Raw genomic sequence first — 18404 nt, forward strand, 5'->3', positions numbered from 1 at the left:
TCCGGCCCTGCGCAGGGGGATGCCGGGGCTGGGGTCCCTGCTGGGAAAGGCGGAGGGGGGACCCGAGAGCGAGGCATCCCTGCTCCCCGGGCCCCGGCCGGGCTCCGGCCCCGCTCGGAGGCAGGAAAAGCCCGCAAAAGCGATCGTAACTTTCCCACGGCGGGGAACCGGCTGCCGGCCGCGCCGGAGCCCGCACCCCCGGGGCGGGGGGACACGGGGGGGTCCCGTCCCGTAGCCCCCCCGTGTCCCCCCCGTGTCCCCCCGTCCCCTCCCCGCCATCCCCGCGCTCCGCCCTCCCGCGGGGCCGCGGCCGGGGCGGGGACCCGGGGCCGGGCGGAACCCGCCGCCCCCCCGCCCCTCGCCCAGACGTCCCGGCGGCGGCGAGGGCGAGCTGGCAGCCGGCAACCGGGAGCCGTGAGCCGGCCGCCCCGCCGCTCCATGGCCCCGGCCGCGGCGGCGGAGCCCAGCGCCCGCCGCCCCCGGGGGACCGGCCCCGGCCCCGGCCCCGGGAGGCGAACGGCTCGGCGGCCGCCGGTGAGTGCGGGGCGGCGGGGAGCGGGGGCACGGGTGGGTATCCAGACGGACACACGGACACACGGACACGGCACACTCACCGGGCACGCCGACCCCGCAGCGGGATGCACAGCGGGCTCCCACGGGCACGGGGCACTCACGGGCACGGAGCACCCACGGGCACGGGGTTACCCACGGGCACGGAGCACCCAGGGGCACAAACGCGCTCCCGCAGACACCAGGGACGCGCACAGACACGGGCACACGGGCACACGGACGCGTGCAGCCCGCACCCCGGCGCGCACAGCTGTGCAGGCACACTCGTGTGCAAGCCCACGCACGGCCCGCGCACCCTTGCACGGCCCCGCGCGGCCCCGAGAAGCTCCCCGAACCCCAGCACTTTTTGCAGTTCCCCGTCTCCTCGCCGAGGGTTGAGGCGCGGAGCGGTCGCGCAGCAAATCCCCACGCAGGATTTGATGTAGACACTCGAGAGAGGAGAACTGGGGGGGAATTATCCCGGTAACTCCCGGACTTTGGGATCGGGAGGGCCTTTCGGGACTCGGCTTTGCGGCTTGGAGCAGGGGGAGCAACCGCAGCCAGACCCACGGCCCCCGTCGCGCCTCCAGGTGGGTTTTGATTCCTGTTCACAAAATCGGGGAGAGGGGGCTTTTGCAGGGTAAAGAGGAGGGAGATGGGAGGTTTCAAATGCTGGAAGCACGAGGAATCCCAGCTGGGAATACGGCTGGGAACTTCGCTGCTTGCGGGCAAAGTGGGAGGGGGGTCCCTGGGGTGGGAGGAGATGGGTTGTAGGTGCCTGGACCCGCTGGATAACTTGGGCCATGCCTGGGAGCGGGGAGGACTTGGCAGCCCCCCGCATCCCCTCCCTCCCTCCCTCCCTCCCTCCACGCTGGCAGGGATTTTTCAAAGGAGCAGCAGGGAAGGTGCCAAATTCAGAAAGAGTTTGGTCCTAATTCCCTGGAAATCCCAGCCTACGGATTTTTTCCTCCTTCCTTTTCTCTTGGCCGTGAGGATTTGCAAGGTGCTTGGCTGCAGCCTGCAGCCCTGGGTGCCCGGCCACCCTGCACCGCTTCCAAGAGGCAGGAATTCTCCCGGGAAATCCCCCTGAGCTCCCCACTCCTCCTCCAAGCAAGCAAAAAGCTGCCATTAGAAATCTGCTCTCTGTTTAAATTTAGATGCCTGCATTATCTTGAATTTGGATTTATTAATTATTTGCATCTGGTTCATATCAAAAGAAGTTGAGCAATGCAGATGTCCTGATTTCGGCATCAGCTTGGAGGAGAAACACAAAATTCGCCGGCATTTCTATTGTCTCCTTAAACAATGGCCCGTCAGAAGCGGCCGGGAATTGCGATCCCCTTCGCAGGGGTCTGACACGAGTTAAGCAGCCGTCCAACTCGCGTGATCTCCTCGCTAGGGGTGACTGCGGCTCATTTCCCAGCCGTAGAGATTAGTCTAATTAGCAGAGCAAATCTGGGTAAGGCAAGCTCGTGTAATTAGTAATCAGTTGGATGTTTCCACGCACTTTCTTTGCCTGAGGGGTAGAGAGGAGTTTAGCGGATGGCCCCGTTTTGGGAGCAGGGAGGACTTTGGAGCAGTCAAGGTGAATGGGGCTGGTGGCACTGGTGGCTCTCCCCACTCCCGGGCGTTGCTGCATCCCATTTGCCCATCAGGACCTTCCACCATCAAGCACGGGGTGGAAAGCAAAGGGCCAGACCCGTCCGTGTCCCCAAACCACCCCAGCAGCACCTTTCCCCGTAGCCTGCTGTCCTGGATCGTGTTCCAAGTGACAGCGGTGGCCCCGGTGCCTCCTGGCTGCTGTCCGGGACGTGTGACCTGAAGATGGGAAGCTGGCAAGATGCTTCTCCGCAGCTTGGCCAGGCGTGGAGGTGATGTCTCCATCAGCGAGTGCTCAGTGGAGGCGGTTGTGTGTTACCGTCTCATCCATCCCGGCCTTTGCTCGGGGAAGCCGACGTCTCCGCTTCTGCAGAGAGAGAAACGAGGGATGTCGCAGACTGATGAGCCGGCACCTTTGGGTGACGGGCAGAGGGTAAATAGTGACAGCCGGCATCTCCTGTGCTGCAGCAAAGGTGAAAATATATCACAAGCCCCGTTAAAAGCAGGCGTGAGACCCCCAGCCCAGGAGCAGAAGGGGGTTCCCACTGGGGAGGGGGATAATCCTGCCCGCACCGTGATCATTAGCGTTACTGGGTTTATGTGAATGCTTCTATGAGGGAACTTAATTAATTATGATTGATTAACGGGTGTCCCCAGCCAAAGCTGAAGCTGCAGAGACAGATTTTGTCACCACGTTGGGAACACACTTGTGCTGGGGTCATGGCAGGGAGATTTACCCCTCGGGACTGAGCCTGGAGGAGGCCTCGCAGCTTCGGGCTGGGAGCTGCCGGTGGGCGCTGGGATGGTGACAGGGTTTTCTCCTGCTGGGAGAGTCCCAGAAAGATGCCTGGTGGCTTTTTATCTTGTTTCTTCTCTCTGGACACCTTCAATGCATAGCCAAGGGGGGAAATTTGAAGTGGACTGAGAAAAATAGGAAAGGAGGAGGCACCACGTGGGCAAGGATGTGGGGCCTCAAACCACCCCGAGCATCCAAGATGATGGTTGCACCACACGCCGGGACCGACGCTGCTCCTCCGCCGGCTTCGTCTCTCCTCCAGCTGGGATGGGAGGTGAGATGGGGAGAGGGGAGCTGGTGCCTGGGCGCTGCTCCGTGCGATCCCCTCCCTGCCCCGTGCCGGGGGCGGCGTTGGAGGTTAGGCTGAAAAAGGGAGTTATTTTTAAGTGTCGCATCTCGGCGCAGACTGTCATTACCGTTCTCCATACCTTCCCCGGTGGGTGGGGAAGCCAGGGAGGGCTCTCGCAGCACAGAGCATCCTTGTACCCACAAGGTCTCGGCTGCCTGGGACCCCCTTCCCTGCGGAGGAAGGATTTGCGGGAGCTCAGCCGCCACGGGCTGTGGCACCCTGGGCTCCCTTGGGGGCTTGGACAAGGCGGAGGGGGCTGCGCCGTGTCAGCACTTTGGGGGTCTCGCCCATCATCACGGCCTTTAAACACACTGCGGGCTTTGCTGGCTGATTTGGCAACGAATTTCAAACTCAGTTTATTCCCAAAGTCAGGAGAGTGGCTTTAAAGTCGCAATATTTTAGGAAACGAAACGGAAAAACGAGGGGCTTTCTGTTTGTCAGGCATTTCTTGAGCGCTCATTACAGCCTGGGCTGCTCCCTGTGCCAGCTCCCCGGGGTGATGCGCTGCAGACGTGACGTGCAGAAGACCCACAGGACGGGGTCCCGGGCACGGGACAGGGTCCTGGGCACAGGACAAGATCCTGGGCACGGGACAGGGTCCCGGGCACAGGACAAGATCCTGGGCACGGGACAGGGTCCCAGGCACGGGACAGGGTCCTGGGCACAGGATGGGACCGTGCCCTGAGGATGGGCACCGCAGCCTGGAGCGGGGCAGGACAGCCAGCAATGGAAATGCTCTCCCTGGGGAGATGCTGGGTTTTATATCGCTGCTGGTGCGGTGGAGGCCGTCCCTCACCACAGCCCTTTCTGGGTGTTATCCTGGAAAGGTAACTGGCAAGGGGGATAAACCTGCAAGGGGATGGCAGCTGCCCTCAGCGTTGCCTGCACTTGGCCCTTTCCACAGGGTGGTTTTGCAGCTCTCCAGCACATCACCGAGCTGGCCGGCCGCTGGCTGGCGTCTCTGGTGACAGGGCACCATAGTGGCACGGCCAGGCACCGGTGCAGCCCCGCAGCCCTCATCCGGACGGAGAATTTGAGGCCAAATCTGCTTTTTGATAGCCTGTGGCATGCTGCAGACTCAAGCTGACAGCACGGTCGTGGCAGGGGCAGAGCATCCCCGGGGCACCCAAGGAATGCGGGGACCCGCCTGCAAGAGGGACCCTTCCCAAATCCGGCGTCACCCCCAGCCCAGCTCCGCTGTTGTCGGATGCGTTGGGATTTAGTGTCAAATTTTAGGAGCGTCTGTCTGCGAAGGCGGCGGGAGAGGATTGGGATGGGAGGGTGGAGCCAGCAATATGCCTTCGTGATGGGGGGGATTAGAGAAATATTTGCATTTATTTTAATGCCAGGCTTATTGCAGGGATTGGAAGCTTAACTCCGAACCTGGCAGCAGAGCAGCCCTCATCTCGCTCTCTAACGCTAACGGCATTTACATTTCTATACTGTCATTCCTCCCCACCGGGAATCAAAACCTCAAAACTGGAGGCATCAGGTCCCAGTGAACCACGGCTGCCTCCGGGCTGGAGGGAGGTGGCCGGGAGCGAGGGGCAGCCCCGAGCCAGCGCCTGTCCCAGCCGAGGGACGGGGCTGTCCCCCTGCCCCGGCAGCACCCCGAGACCCCCGGCCGTGCCCTCCAGCCGAGCTGTGTCTTGCGCCGCTGCTCCAACGTTGAATTAATTCGCGTGAGTGTCGGCGTCTGTGAGTTGCAGAATTGGATGGCAACGCTGGGCTATATTTTTTTTTTTAATTTTTTTTTTTTTAAAGAGCTTATATAACCTTGGGGATTCTATTAATAAAAATAATGGTTTTGAACTCTGGGAACAACCAGCCCCGACGATGAGCAATTAAATGCTCCAACTTCGGAAAGCAGGCGGCTATCGGGCAGCGGGGAGATAAGGGGAGAGGCGCTGGGGCAGGGATGGTGGCAGGGGGCTGGGGAGGGGGTGAAGGGGATTCCCTGCCTGCAGGCAGATTGCCTGCGTCTGCCTGTCCCTCCTGCCCGGTATCTCCATCCCTGTGCCTGGGGAAAGGGAGATGGAAGGGGCGATGGGATCTGGGTCTGGACCAAGTGGATGCGGGCTGGATGGGCACCCTCTGGTCCTGCTGCACCCATTTTTAAGCACCCCCAGCTCCCCCAGTTTAACCCTGGGCTGTATCCAGTATAAAAGCGTGGGAACAGCAGCTGGGCACGGCGCGGGTGAGCATCGCCTGGACCCAACGCACGCCCTCGTGGGACCCGGGGTGCTCCCGGTCCCTGCGGGCGCTGGCTTTGGCTCCACGGGGCTCAGGGGGGTTAAAGGAGATAACGGGGGGTTAGAGGAGATAACGGTGGAACCGGGTTTAAAGAGGCTCGGGGGCAAAACCAGGAGGTGGCTGGGGGCTGTGTGTGCTCAGGGCGACCTGGGGGGCCGTCAGCCCCGGGGGGTTCACATGTCCCCCCGCCGGTGTCAAAGAGCCTTTGCTCCGCTCCCGTGGTTCAGGGGGTTTTACTCTTTTTCAATCCCTAAGTAGCCAGCAAGGCATTTAAAGGGTTTAATATAAATTTAAGAGAAGTCGAATCTAAGATGGTAATTAGAGAAAGCTGGAACATAACCTAAATCAGGGCATTTGGAGGCAAAGAACCCCACAGGCTTTGGGACATGTTCAAGTGCCCGCTTGTTTCTCTTTAATACCAAAATATTTTAAAACTCTTTTTTCCATTCAGGGTGACCATTGCGTTCGGTTTATTGTGTTTCCCCCTTTGCAATGCAGGATTATCGGCTTGTGTCACAGAAAGGTTTCTCACCCCACTCAGCAGTGGGCTGTGGGTTTGGGTTCTTTTGTTTGGGACTTTATTTTGGGTTTTTTTCCCCTTTAAATCTCCCTTATTCAAATTGTCACAGCTTGACAGCCTTGTGCCAGGAACACGCTGTCATCCTGAAACTCATATCTTTAATTCCTTCCCTCTGATGCTAATAACACCTTAAGATGATTAAGACTGGGAAAAAAAACTTAATATCTTATTTTTCTGCCGTCAGTGGTGCTGGTCGCTGGCTCTCGGCACTTCATTCATCTTGGGGAGTAAAATTAGAGCGGTCACCCTCCTCCCGCCAGCGTGTTTCTCCTTGGGTTTGGTTTCTGGCTTTTAATTGCTGAATATCGATGCCGCCAGGCTGCCCTGCTATCCCAACGCTTTTCTTTTGCAATTTAAGATGCAGCGGTGTGGCGAGCCCCTCCCGCAGCATCCCTTGGCTGGGGCCCCCCAGCGCTCCCCGCTCACGCCGGCGGCACGGCCCCGGCCCCCGTTTGGGAACAGCCCGGGCAGCGTTCCCGCACCGGCCCCCGGCAGCGCCGGCAGTGCCAGGAGACGCGGGCGAGGGCACGGACACGCCGTCCCGCCCGGGCTGCACAGCCACAGCCCGCATTACCAACCATTGCCGGGCACACAGCAGCGAGCAGCCGGGCTGCAAGGACACAGATTCCTGTCAACATGAGGTTATTATTTTTTTTTAAAGATATTTTCGGTCTGGGACGTGTTCAGAGCGTGTTTTAGCTTCCCCATATCACAGGGCACCGCTTACCCTGTGCGTGACGGTGCCAGTGCAGCTGATGCTTCCCTGCCGGGCTGGTCGCCGGCTGGTTTTGGCAGCAACTTTGACACCTTCTTGCTCATCTAGGAAACAAGGTACTGGATAAAATAAAATACTGCGTGCTCTGGAACGCCCCGTAAATCCCTGGATGCGGAGCTTTATCTCGGTGTGCACAAGGGCAGGACCCTGTGCATGCACTGAGTGGGTCGGCTTCTCCCTGAAGCAGAAGACAGCAGCAGATTGGGAAAAGAGCTGCTTTTGGCTAAAATCCTGCGCGGGCGCTGGGTTGGTGGGTCCCGTGGTCTGGTGAGCGGCTCGAGGCCGATGGGACGTTGATTCAGGTTTTTAGGTCCTGTTTGGATAGCGAGCAGCGCAAACTGGGGAGCTGCATCGTTCGCAGGGCCTCGCGCAGTGCGGCTTTGTCAGGCCTTTGGTTTGGGTTTTCACGTGCAGCTGTGCCTCAGTTTCCCCAGTGGGCAAGTAAATGGCCCCTTCCCTTGCTGCTGTCGAGCCAAGCTGGCTGGTGCCGCCCTTTTGCAGGCGTCGTAGGACTCGGTGGCCCAGGACGGGTCATTTTGGCCCCCTGATGCCAGCGATGTCTCTGTGCTGGTGCAGCGGGGTCCTGGCCATCCTCGCTGCCCTGGGCAGCCCAGGCAGTTTAGGGATACGAGTTTTGAGGCTTTGGTGGCGTGGTCGGGGGGAGCCCCTTAGCCCTTCCACTGCTCTCGAGTGGGGAGAGAGAAGTGACTCGAGGAGAGTAGGCAGGTGAAGGAGGAGAGCAAAGGTGCTGGTCCCTGATGTGGTGCAGCCTGCGGGCTCGGTGTCCCCCATGCTCCCGGCATCCCCGTGCTCCTGGTGTCCTCATGCTTCCCACGCTCCTCGTGTCCCCATGCTCCTCGTGCTCCCAGCATCCCTGTGCTCCCAGTGTCCCTGTGGTCCCCATGCTCCCCATGTCCCACTGGTCCCCATTCTCCCAGCATCCCCATGCTCCCAGCATCTCAGGCACGCAGACCTCCAGACCCGTCAAGTGATGCCTCTTCTCCCCCTTTTTCTCCTCCCCACCCTGCAGGAAGAGTGGCTGAGCCGGAGACGATGACTGCTGAGAGCGCCAAAACCAATGGACCCATGCGGGAGCCAGAGGCAGGGGGGACCAAGCTGCCGGTGCCCCCCGCCCCGTCGCGGCGCCGGGGACGCAGGCTACGGCGCAAGTCACCGCCAGAGGTCCCGGTGAAAGGGCAGCTCCGCATGCGCTCGCCGTCAGGAGCCTTCGTCATGGTGGGCATCTCGGTGGTCCTGGTGGGCATGACCATCGCCGTGGTGGGCTACTGGCCCCACCGGGGACCCGGGGGCACCGGGGCTGGCACGGGGAATGCCAGCACCGCAGGGGACATGAGGAGGGAGGTGGCCGCCGGGCGCCACGTGCCACACAGTGAGAAGCTCAAACTGATCGGCCCCGTCATCATGGGCATCGGGCTCTTCATCTTCATCTGTGCCAACACCATGCTGTACGAGAACAGGGACATGGAGACCCGCAGGCTGATGCAGAAGGGTCTCTACTCCATGGCGGCGGGTCTCCCCGAGGGGACCGGCCCCGAGGACGGGCACTGCCAGCACGGTGACGGCCAGCCCATCCCCAAGGCCAACTCCGAGTGCGTGGAGGGCTGCTACCAGGTGGATCTCTCCTGCCAGCCCTGCCCCGGCCCTGGCAGCAAGTGGTCCGACTGCTACGGCCCCAACCGGCTCCAGACCACAGCCGAGCTCCTCCAGCACCCAGCAGCATCCCCCGCCGCCTCCCTCCTCAGCCTCCGCTCCGGCGCCTCCGCCGAGGCCAACCTCAGCCTCTCCTGCCGCGCCGGAGCCGAGTCCCTCCTCTCCTCGGCCGTCGGTGCCTTGGCATTGCCTGTCATCAAGCTCAACAACCGCTTGCTGGATGCGGCGGCGCGGGGGGCTGGCGAGAGGGTGGAGGGGGGCCCCACCGAGCCCCCCACCGAAGCCCCGCGGCTCTCCCGGGCTCCGCTCTCCAGCGGCAGCAGCATCCCACCCCGTGGCCAGGACGATGGTGGTGGCCATGTCATCATCAACATGGATGGTGGCTGCCCCGGCACGGAGACAGCGGTGGCAGAGCTCAGCCTGGATGCGCAGCTCCACACCCCAGGACACTCCAAGTCCCTGGACCTCGGCCAGCCGGGGGTGCTGCTGGTGGCCCCCATCAAGGACCGTAAGAACCGGAGCTGGCCCCGGCTGGACCACGTCAGCCTGGTGGGTTACGCCAAACTGGAAAGCACCGGCGAGTCCTCGGACCGGCTGCTGGAGCCCGGCGAGCCCCGGCCCAGCTCCTGGGCGGTGGGGATGGAGCGAGGTGCGCGGGTCTGACGTCCCCACGGCCCTCAGGGCCCGTGACGCCGCGGTCCCTCATCCTGGCCCACAGCACCCACCAGCAACCCCAAAACCCCACGTCCAGAAGGGGCTCGGGGGCAGCGTTTTTAAGTGGATGCCAAGAGGGAGGTCCTGACCCGCTGCTCCTGGGGGAGGACTTGCCTGCGGTGAGATTGTCCTCTCCTGGCTGCCTCTCGATGGCCTTACAAGCCCTTCTCCTGGTGGCTTTTCCAGAGGAGCCCTCGCTTTCAGACCCAACACAAACTGCGGGATGGGGACGCAGGGCGGGCGAAGCCCCGCCAGCTCCCGCAGCACTTTATTTCAGCGGGCTTGGGGTGGGGGGATGTTCTGGGGGGTGGTGTCCCCTTGCCCAGCCTCAACCCACCGGAAAATTTGCTTGACCAGAGCACGTAAGCCCGATGGGGCTATTAAATATTATCTCAATGCCACGCGGTCCCGCCTCGCCTCATCGTCTCGCCTGCGGGATGCTCGGGGTGGGCAGCACGCCTGCGGCAGCCAGTCCCAGAGGGTCTCCGAGGCCGTGCTGCCCCCAGCCAGGCTCAGCTGCTGAGAACAAGGATACTCGATAACCAGCTGCTGAATATTTGCAGGATAAGGTGATAAGCTCAAGGTTTGTTTTGGTTTTTTTTCTATGGAGTAGGGATGTAAAGGTGCCTGCGGAGCTGCAGGCAGCAGGTGAGGGGCTGCTGCCCACCCTCCTGCTGTGCAGGCAGCTGCAAAATTAAGAGGGTCACCAGGGTGTGGTGGTGGCCAAAGCCCGTCTGCGGCTCAGGGTTTATTTGTGCTGTTTTCTGATGAGTGAGGGATGCAGGTAGTGGGAGGGATGCAATGGGGCACAGAGGTAGGGGTTAGTGTTGGTGCTGGTTTTGCTGGGCCCCGTTGGGTGCCGTCGCGTTATTTGGTGCCCTTTGGATGCAGAACAGGAGCTGGACGGGATGAGGCCGGAGAGCTGGGCTTGGCACTGGCGTGGTGCGATCCCTGGCGAGAGGGTAGCACAGAAACAAACCCCTCCAAAAACCCATCACAGCAGGAAAATGCAGTAGGAAAAAGTAGATAAAATAAGAAATGCAGTAAAAAAACAGGGTTCATGCTGTTGGGTGAGGCTGCGCTGCGGGATGCAGGTTGTATCCCATCTCGGGGGACGGCTCCGGGCTCAGCAGCCCGGGGAAGGGAAGCATCGGCTGCCCGTTTTCTTGCAAACGAGCCATTTTTGCTCTGGCATTTCTTTCCCAGGGCCTTTGCCACGTGTGCCGCCGGTGAAGGCGTGGGCTGGTCACTGCTTTGGTGCTCAGCCCTGATTCCTGTTGATTCCCCGGCCCGTGGTCGCGGTGTCCCTCCGATGTCCCCGTGGGTGATGCCCACCCAGGAGGGCTTGTGGGGACAGGGGGCGAGGAGCTGGCAGGTCCCACCGGCCATGGCACGGCCACGAGGCAGCAATGCTGCGGCATGGTTAAAATCAATAGGAACTGGAGGAATAGCCTTCACCTTTGTATTTTTAAGGCAGGGGCTGGAGGGTGCCAGCTGTGGCACCGGCTCGTGCGAACGCCGGGACAGACAGACCTCCACCAGGCTGTCCTCCCTCCGCCCAGGGAGGCACAACGCCAGGCTCTGAGCCGGTCCTTCTCCCCCGCAAAAAAAACTTTTTTTTAACACCAAGTCCATCTCTGGCTCTGGCAGAAACCCAGGAGCTGGGGGTGGCTGGGCACCCACCGCTGGCGGGCGCTGAGCCTCAGGTGGCTGCCAAGGCCACCAAGGTGGGAGCATCCCCACTGTCCCTCCATGGCAGGGTACCACCTGGGCTGATGGCTGCGTCTTTCCAAAGCATCTTCTTGCCCTTTGCCTGTTTCTTTTCCCCCATCTCTGGGGAGATGTCGCCTACCAAAAAGCAAAGAAGGATTTTTTTTTTGCAGCAGCAGCTTTGCCTTGTTGAAGCATCCGGCACCAGCATCTTGCCCGGCACCCAGGGACCACCCCGAGCCTGCCCTCCCCATCGATCCAGAAGTCAATGGTGCCCTTGTGCTCTGATCGCTGCCCTGATCCTGGTCTCCGGCCAGAAACACCCCGGCCATCCGCAGCGGCCGTGTCTGCCGGTGCTGGGGGCTCAGCCCATCCCACTCCCCCGGCTCTTCATCATCCTGGATGTCGAGGTGTCGAAGGATGGACCAGAGCGAAGGGACGAGGATGGCTCTGTGCTCCGTCAACTCGGGAGGCTTCAATATGTGGTGGTGTTGCTTAGATGGGGTCTCTGCCTTTTGCCTTCCCAAGAGCAGAGCCCGCCATGGTGCACATAAATGGCTGAAATATGTTTTCCCTGCATGAAATGTTTTTTTTTTTTTTTTGATTCCTGTCTCTGGTTCTCCCTCTCTCTGGTCTGAAGTGAGCACAGAGCCTCGGACCTTGCAAACCTCGGGGACAATATCCTTCTCCAGACCAAAACATCCCTGCAGAATGGCTTGGAAACTGCCTTTTCTGGCAAAAATACATTCCCAGCACAAGCTTTCCCAGCAGCTCAGAGGCCAGCATCCCCCTGGCCCGGGGCTGGGTGGAGGGGAACCGTCCCTGGCCAGGGCTCTTGTCACCCCTTTTTGTCACCCCACGGGGTTGGGGCCGGGGGCCAGGGCTGCGGGACTGGGGGGGTTGTGCTGGTGATGCTGTTGTCTCGCGCCCGGCTTTCATCGCCTTCCACACCACCCCACGTCACCGCCGGCGCTTGGCACCGGAGCTGGGGAACGGCAGATTAAAGCCTGCAAGAAACAAAACCGCTCTGTGCTCGTTTTAGAAAAGTCCGGGTTTTCCACAACTTTTGTATTTTTCCTCCCTTTGAAAACTCAGCATGTTTTGTTTTGATTGTTATTATTTTTTTTTTTTCATTTCAATTTCTACTTTGCCTTTCCAACAGGAGCGATATCTGCTTCGTGCCCTATTGCCCGGAGCAGAGCTGGCCCCATCTCCACCGACCCCGCTCCCAGCCGGCCCCATGTGAGACCGCCCCCGGCTGTGGGGTGCTGAACCCCCCCTTTTCCCAAAAAGCAACCCCTAAGCTTCCCACCATCCCCGCAGTGGGGTTTTTTCCTGCTTTCCAAGAAAAGGCTGTCTCTCTTTCCAATGCAAACTCTCCCAAAAAGTCTGGGTACCAGCATCCCCCTTTGCAGGGAGGCAGAGGTGGGGCTGAGGGCTGCGGTTTGGGGGTTGGTAGCATCTCTGAGGTTTCACTGGGAGCGATACCAGCGCACAGCTCAGCTATTTATTTGGCTGCTTAATCTCAAAATTATTTAGGCACTGGTTCAATGCAATAAACAGCAACAACAGAAAGTCACCGGCGGGGTCTGCCCCAAAGCAGCATCCCAGGGGACGTGCCAGGAGGCTGTTTTTATCTGAAAATAACTTTTCATTTGGGCTTAACCAGCTGCAGCCAGAGCTAACGCCAGGCCCTGGGCCACGCTTTGGAAAGGGGCAGCAAGGAATTCAAGCTGAAAACACTGCGAGGAGCCACGCTGGGAGCTGCTTCGGGGCTGGGGGCTTTTGTTTTCACTTTCCCCCTTCGTTTTCTGGCTGAGGCTCAGCCCGACATCGGGAAGCGGCTGCAACCCAACGTGGCAAATGATGGGGGACAAGAGGAGACCCTGCCTGCAATGTGTCCTGCCTGGACCGCGCACCCTCTCCGGCATCGTCCTGCCCCAGCAGCCTCCTGCCCAACTCAGCAGCATCCTCCGGGGAGGCTTTTCTGGGCCACATAGGGATCGTTTCAAAAAGTGCTTTATTAATTAATCCGGTGGGGTGAGAAGACCTGTGCTGTCTGGGGAGAGCATCGTCTGCGCATCCCTCACCTGCAGCTCTGCCTGCGGACACGGCTTCAAGAGCGTTTGTGGGATTTTAACAGCGCTGGCTTCAGCGGCTCGCCCTGCCATGGGTGCTCCCGCCCCCACGCTGTCCCCGCAGTGTGCTGGGAATAACACTGGGTGGGGATGGATCTGGGTTAAAACCAAAAATTTAAAAATAAAGCAAAAAATCCACCCTGGATCCCTCCCTTGACCCCGCTCGGCTGCCGAGCTGTGAAGTTAAACCATCCTGGAAGCGCTGGAGATCTCACGCTGTGCAGCTCGTGGAGGGTGATGCTGGACGGTATCGTCTCATCCTGCCCAGGAACCGGCTCTATAAACTACAGATTAGACATTTTTACCCGCTGCCATATCCCCACCGCAGGAGGAGATTCCTATCAAGAAAAGGGGGATTTCACCAAAAACACCAGCAAAAGAAAATCGTGGCCTTGTCCCCAAGGCTGACCGGGAGCCCTTGGGCCACCGCAGCAGAGGACGGAAACAGGAGAAGCAAGGGGCCCCGCTAATTGCAATTACCTCCGCACCACCAAGGCACCTCTAGGCTGGTGCACGGTTGTGGGACAGCCGGAGTTTGGGCCAAAAATGGACAAAATGTGGAAAATGGGTTGGGGGAAACCACTGCCATAGGCTGTGTGTGGGAGAGAGGCCCTGGGGAGGGCGCAGACCGCCCCAACAGCATCTCCCGTGCCCAGGGCCACCCCGGCCAGTGCCAGCGGGGCTCCAGGTTTGCTGCTGGGACACCTCCGACCCCAGGGGAGGTGTGGGGGTTAATAACAGCCCTTTGACCACCTCTTTAACGGGGTACCTGCATGGAGCTGGAGCCAAGGACTGTGCAGCTCAATGGGGCAGGGTGGGAGCCGGGCCAAGAAACGTCCCCCAAAGGGGCAAAACGGAGGGGGACAGAGAGAGAAGGGCTGGAGCAGCCCTGCCAAAAAGCAGCAGATTCCAATTGCAAAGACCCAAAAACCCGAGGAGGGCTGGCTAACGGCCAGATTGGCCACAGCTGGGGGGTGATGGCTCCCACCCCACAGCTGATGCTGCTCAGCCCACCCGCTCCCACCAAGCTGCCAGCCCTCGGCTGTTTGCAGCCCTTCCTCTTCCTCCTTCCTCCTCCTCTCTCCGCAGTGAGGGAGGCCACAGCCATGAGTCTGCCTGGCCGGTAAGTCCTTCCTTAAGATTTAGAGCCTATGCAAAGGAAAGCACTCTGCTAGTGGCCGCGCACTTGCAGTACAGCCAGGGAATGCAAATGTTGGTGCATTATTTAGGGCGAGTGCTCTTTGCCATAAATCTCCTTCCTGAGGTGCTGGGAAGATGACGTGTCGGGGCTTTCTGTGCCGGGGCTGAGGCTGGGGCCGTCGCGACGTGCGCTGAGCCATAGTGCGGCGCTTTGCGCCTTGTGTTTAAAGATGAGGACCCCTAAGCGGGGGTGATGGGGTGTGGATGTGCTCCCCAGTGCTGTAAAGCGTTGTGACCTTTTGGCGAGGTATAAAGGGTGCTGCTTTATTTTAAAAAAAAAAAAAAAAAAAAAAAGAAATAAGTGTAATGTGAAGTGCCACTCTGCATTAATGAGCCAGCACCGAGCCAAAGGTGCCCGTCTTGGTGCTTCCCGGCACCCGAGGGAGCCGGGACGGGGCTGGAGCTGGGGTGGGTTTACGGGTAGTTGCTTGATTTTTTTTTTTTTTTTTTCCTTTATTTTTTGGCTCCTGTGGGTTGGGGGTGTCCTGAACAGACTCGCTGGCACCCCAGGCTCAGCACATTTTCCCCACTGCAGAAAGGGGCTGTGCAAGGTGGGGCTGATCCCCTTGGGGCTGCTTCTGGGTGGGCTGGGGAGACCCGAGCTCCAAAGCCCGAGTCCCCCGTCCCTGCTGTCAGCGTCCCTGCGGTGTCCGGAGCTGGAGCCCAAAGCTCTGGGGCTTTGGCTTGGGGCCCGTTGGGGAGCACTGCCCATGCTGGGGGCAAACGGGGGGAAGGGATGCGCAGATAATGGGGTATATGTCTGGCATGCAAGGGGCTAACCGGGACTTGGGACATTTAAAGGCTGAGAATTTGGGCTTTGGGAATCCATTCCTACCCCAGGAAAACTGTCTCATATGGAGAAGCTTGGTAGGACGTGGGGGGTGGTGGTGGTGGTGGCAGGGGAAAGCGTGTGTCTGCCCGCCGGGAATGGCCAAAAGCCGTGTGTGCGGCTCCCCGGGGGCTTGGCATCGTGGCTGCACCGGAGCATGGACCAAAGCGTGGCCGGCTCCGCAGCCTGGACCGGCCTCAGCTGGGAGGGGGAGGTGAGGCGATGGGGCAGGCTGGAGGGATGCCGCTTCAGGTCTGCGGTGTTTGGGAAGCCCAGTGTGGAGCACCTGAGCTGTACTGGTGTGCACTGGGGTGTAATCCCAGCCATTGATTTGGTTTTCCAGGGGCTGGCGTGGTCCTGGGGTGCTCTGCAGAGCAGTGGGGATGCTCTGCTCCCCCAGACCGGCTTGGGGGGCTGCTCCTGGGGGAGCGTCGAGCCCTTAGAGCTGGGGTGGGAGGGAGGAGCTGCTGGGGCTGATGACCGCAGACCTGCAGCGGTGCTGACCCAGGGGTGAGCCCGGTGCCACCCACCCGGCTGCTGCAGGACGGGAGGTCACTCCCTGCCTCCAGCTTTGACTTTTCCCCTGTGCCTCAGTTTCCCCAGTTACAGAGCTCAGGGCTGAGCTCGCTGTGTCCTACCTGGCCTGTTGCAAATGCAATTCCTCCCTTTCAACCCTGTTTATCCCAGACCCTAAACCAGCCTGGGCTCTCCTCTCTAAGTGATGGAGTCAGCCCCGCTGCTTGCCTGGCTCCCGCAGCAATTCCCCTCGGGGCCCTGAGAGCGGCCCTGACCCCGGACCACCACGCTGACCGGCCGGGAACATGACTGGCTGCCCGAGCCCCCGAAATGAGAGGAACAACCTAAAAATAGCCTGGGCTGGAATGAGCTGGTGTTTGAATGGGAACTTTCTCCTCCCGGTGTGATGGCTGCTCCTCCGGGTCCTGGGATGGAGACCTGAGGAAGGACCAGGGATGGGGATGGGTGACGAAGGAAAGTGGCTTCTTCCCAAAGGATGGGACCTCCGAGAGGGAGCCGTTGCCTTCAGTGTGGGATTGGGAGGCTGGAGCTCGTGCAGGGCCACCCAGGAGCCCTGGCTTGGCCCCTGGGAGCCCGCGGGCTGCTGCTGCCTTCTGCTGGTGTTGGGACAAGGGCTTTGGTTTTGGTTTTTTTGTTTATTTGCATCTCTCTGGATTGCCATGGTGTTTGTTTACCTAATATTTTCCCTTGCTTGTAGCCAGGCAAAATGCCACAGGGCTCCGGGCTTGGCAGACTTTGCAGTTTGGGGCAGGAGGAACCTGAGGCATGGAGCTAATGGGAAAAGGGTGCTGGGGGGGGTAAAGGCACCCCATGCTTGGGACACCCGGCCCGGGGAGGCTTTAAGGGCGGGGAGCTTTAAGGAAAAGCCTTTCCAGTCGTGGTGGTCTCCTGGCTGATGGCCCCAGGGCTCGGTGGCTGAGCATCCGTGGTCGGTGTTTGCCGTCCCTGTGCTCGTCCCCTGGGGAAATGAGCTGGGGACAAATTTCCCCTGGGCATCTCAGAGGGGGCTTAAATGTCCCCTGTGCTGCACATGTCCTTGCACTTGCAATTGCAATGGTCCTGCCCGGCAAAGCATCGTGGCTCGGGCAGACGGGCCATGCGGGAACGGGTCCCCCCGGTGCCACCGATGTCCCTGCAGCGTGTCCGGGCCAGCGCCGGGGAGGGGACGGGCTGGCAGCCCCTTGGGGAGGGCAGGGGCAGTGGGGACGGTCATCAGCTCAGCGTCCCCTCGCCTTAGGGCTGCCCTGGTGCCGGGCTCCCGAGGCTGCTGATGGTTTCAGGACACGCTGCTGGAGCCCAGCACGCCCCGGTCGGGGATGCTCCCAGGTATCGCCCCATCCCAGGCTGATGCCGAGCCAGGCGCAGCTCGTTGAAGCCAGGCAGAGCTTAGTGCTGCTCCCTGGGTGCTGTTAAACAACGCAGAGAGGGGGCAGGTGACTGACACCTCAAAGTGCAGCTGAGCAGAGGAATTAAGCCATTCCTTGGCTGTTTGTCCCCCAACACCGTGTCTCTGGGGCTGCGGTTTGTGCCTGGCTGTGGCCCATCGTGCCAGCGCCGTCTCTGAAGGAGCCGGGACCGCCGCAAGGCCCAGCTCCCCAGGACAGGGTTATTTAAAGTGTGTTTTGGCGTGACCCTAATCGGGTCGGACAAGGCAAGGAGCCCGGGGCTGCCCCGGCCGTGTGCGACAGCCCACGCTGGCTTGGGGGAATAACAACGTGACGTTCGGCTCTGCCTCGGTGGTGTAAGTAAATCAAGTTGCTGTGACATGTTACGGAAAAGCAGCTCCAGCGGTGGCCGTTTCCCAGCTATCCGGGGCCGATTTCTGTGGCTCCTTTGTAATTTTTGCTTTACAGGACATCGAGATTTAATACTCGGAGTGGCTTGAAAGCAAACTGGCCAAAGGCCAGTGTCAGTGAGATGCAGCGACTTGTCTCCAGAGCAATTTGAATTAATGTTGCTTCTAGCACACGAATATAGACATGTGCATGATGGCAACGGGGTCGTGTCCCCCTTCCCTTTCTGTCTGTTGGGGAAACTGAGGCACAAGGGGTGGTCCCGCAGCCAGCCCCAGGGCTGCCCCTGCCCACAGGGATGCTCTTCCCAGCCAGTTCCCAGTCTCCAGCTGTCCTAACTGGGCCAACTGGCTTTTGTTCTCTGTCGGGCTGGCAGCCAAGATGCCCTGTCAGCTTTCTGCTTGGTATTTTTGTCCTTCCTTAAAGATGCTGTGGCCAGAAAATATGAGACAGGACAAAAAAAAAAAAAGCTGGGTTAGACATCGCCCCCGCTCCAGTTCAATCACATTTGCTCGGGGTGAGGCAGCAGCTGCTGAGCAGAAACCCTCACCCGAGCTCACCTCAAATTCAGTAGCTCAAAGGGAGGTTTTGTATCAAGTGATGATGCTTTAGGGAAAACTTGGACTCTGGGGCTCCCTCGTGGCCCCTTCTGGGGCTTCGGTCCCGCACGTGGCCCCGCTGGGAGCTGTTTAGCGCCTGAAGCCCCCGAGAGCGCAGGACAACGCAGCCGGTGCCAGCGGCAGGGCCCGGCGCGGGGCTGGGCAGAGCTCTGGTGGTCCCGGCGCACAGCGGCTCTGCCCGGGCCGCGGTGGGTCTGGCTTAGGTCGGAAAAAGCAAATTGCCACGAAGCCAGGGTGGGGAGGGAGACCTGGAGGAGGGTGAGGATAAGAAAAAAGGGTTCAGGGCCAGGG

General features: G+C 60.3%; 1 protein-coding gene across 5 annotated transcripts; it reads left to right on the plus strand.

Annotated features, from left to right (window-relative positions):
* The first annotated feature begins 425 nt into the window (after positions 1-425).
* Positions 426-14506, plus strand: TMEM200B (transmembrane protein 200B). Of its 5 annotated transcripts, none has more exons than XM_087761260.1 (3): positions 426-534; positions 7932-9869; positions 11170-14506. In XM_087761260.1, exon 2 carries the CDS (start codon positions 7955-7957, stop codon positions 9233-9235), a length of 1281 nt encoding a protein of 426 aa, XP_087617386.1. In that variant the 5' UTR covers positions 426-534; positions 7932-7954; the 3' UTR covers positions 9236-9869; positions 11170-14506. The 5 variants fall into 5 exon arrangements, with proteins under 5 accessions (XP_087617386.1, XP_087617382.1, XP_087617384.1 ...); XM_087761256.1 differs by lacking the exon at positions 426-534 and adding an exon at positions 3105-3218; XM_087761258.1 differs by lacking the exon at positions 426-534 and adding an exon at positions 3105-3218 and having other exon boundaries at positions 11173-14506.
* The last annotated feature ends 3898 nt before the right edge of the window (positions 14507-18404 follow it).

Source organism: Nipponia nippon, unplaced genomic scaffold (assembly GCF_047370975.1).
Source record: "Nipponia nippon isolate SJK-2023a ecotype South Korea unplaced genomic scaffold, ASM4737097v1 scaffold_23, whole genome shotgun sequence".
NCBI classification, from domain to species: Eukaryota; Metazoa; Chordata; class Aves; order Pelecaniformes; family Threskiornithidae; genus Nipponia; species Nipponia nippon.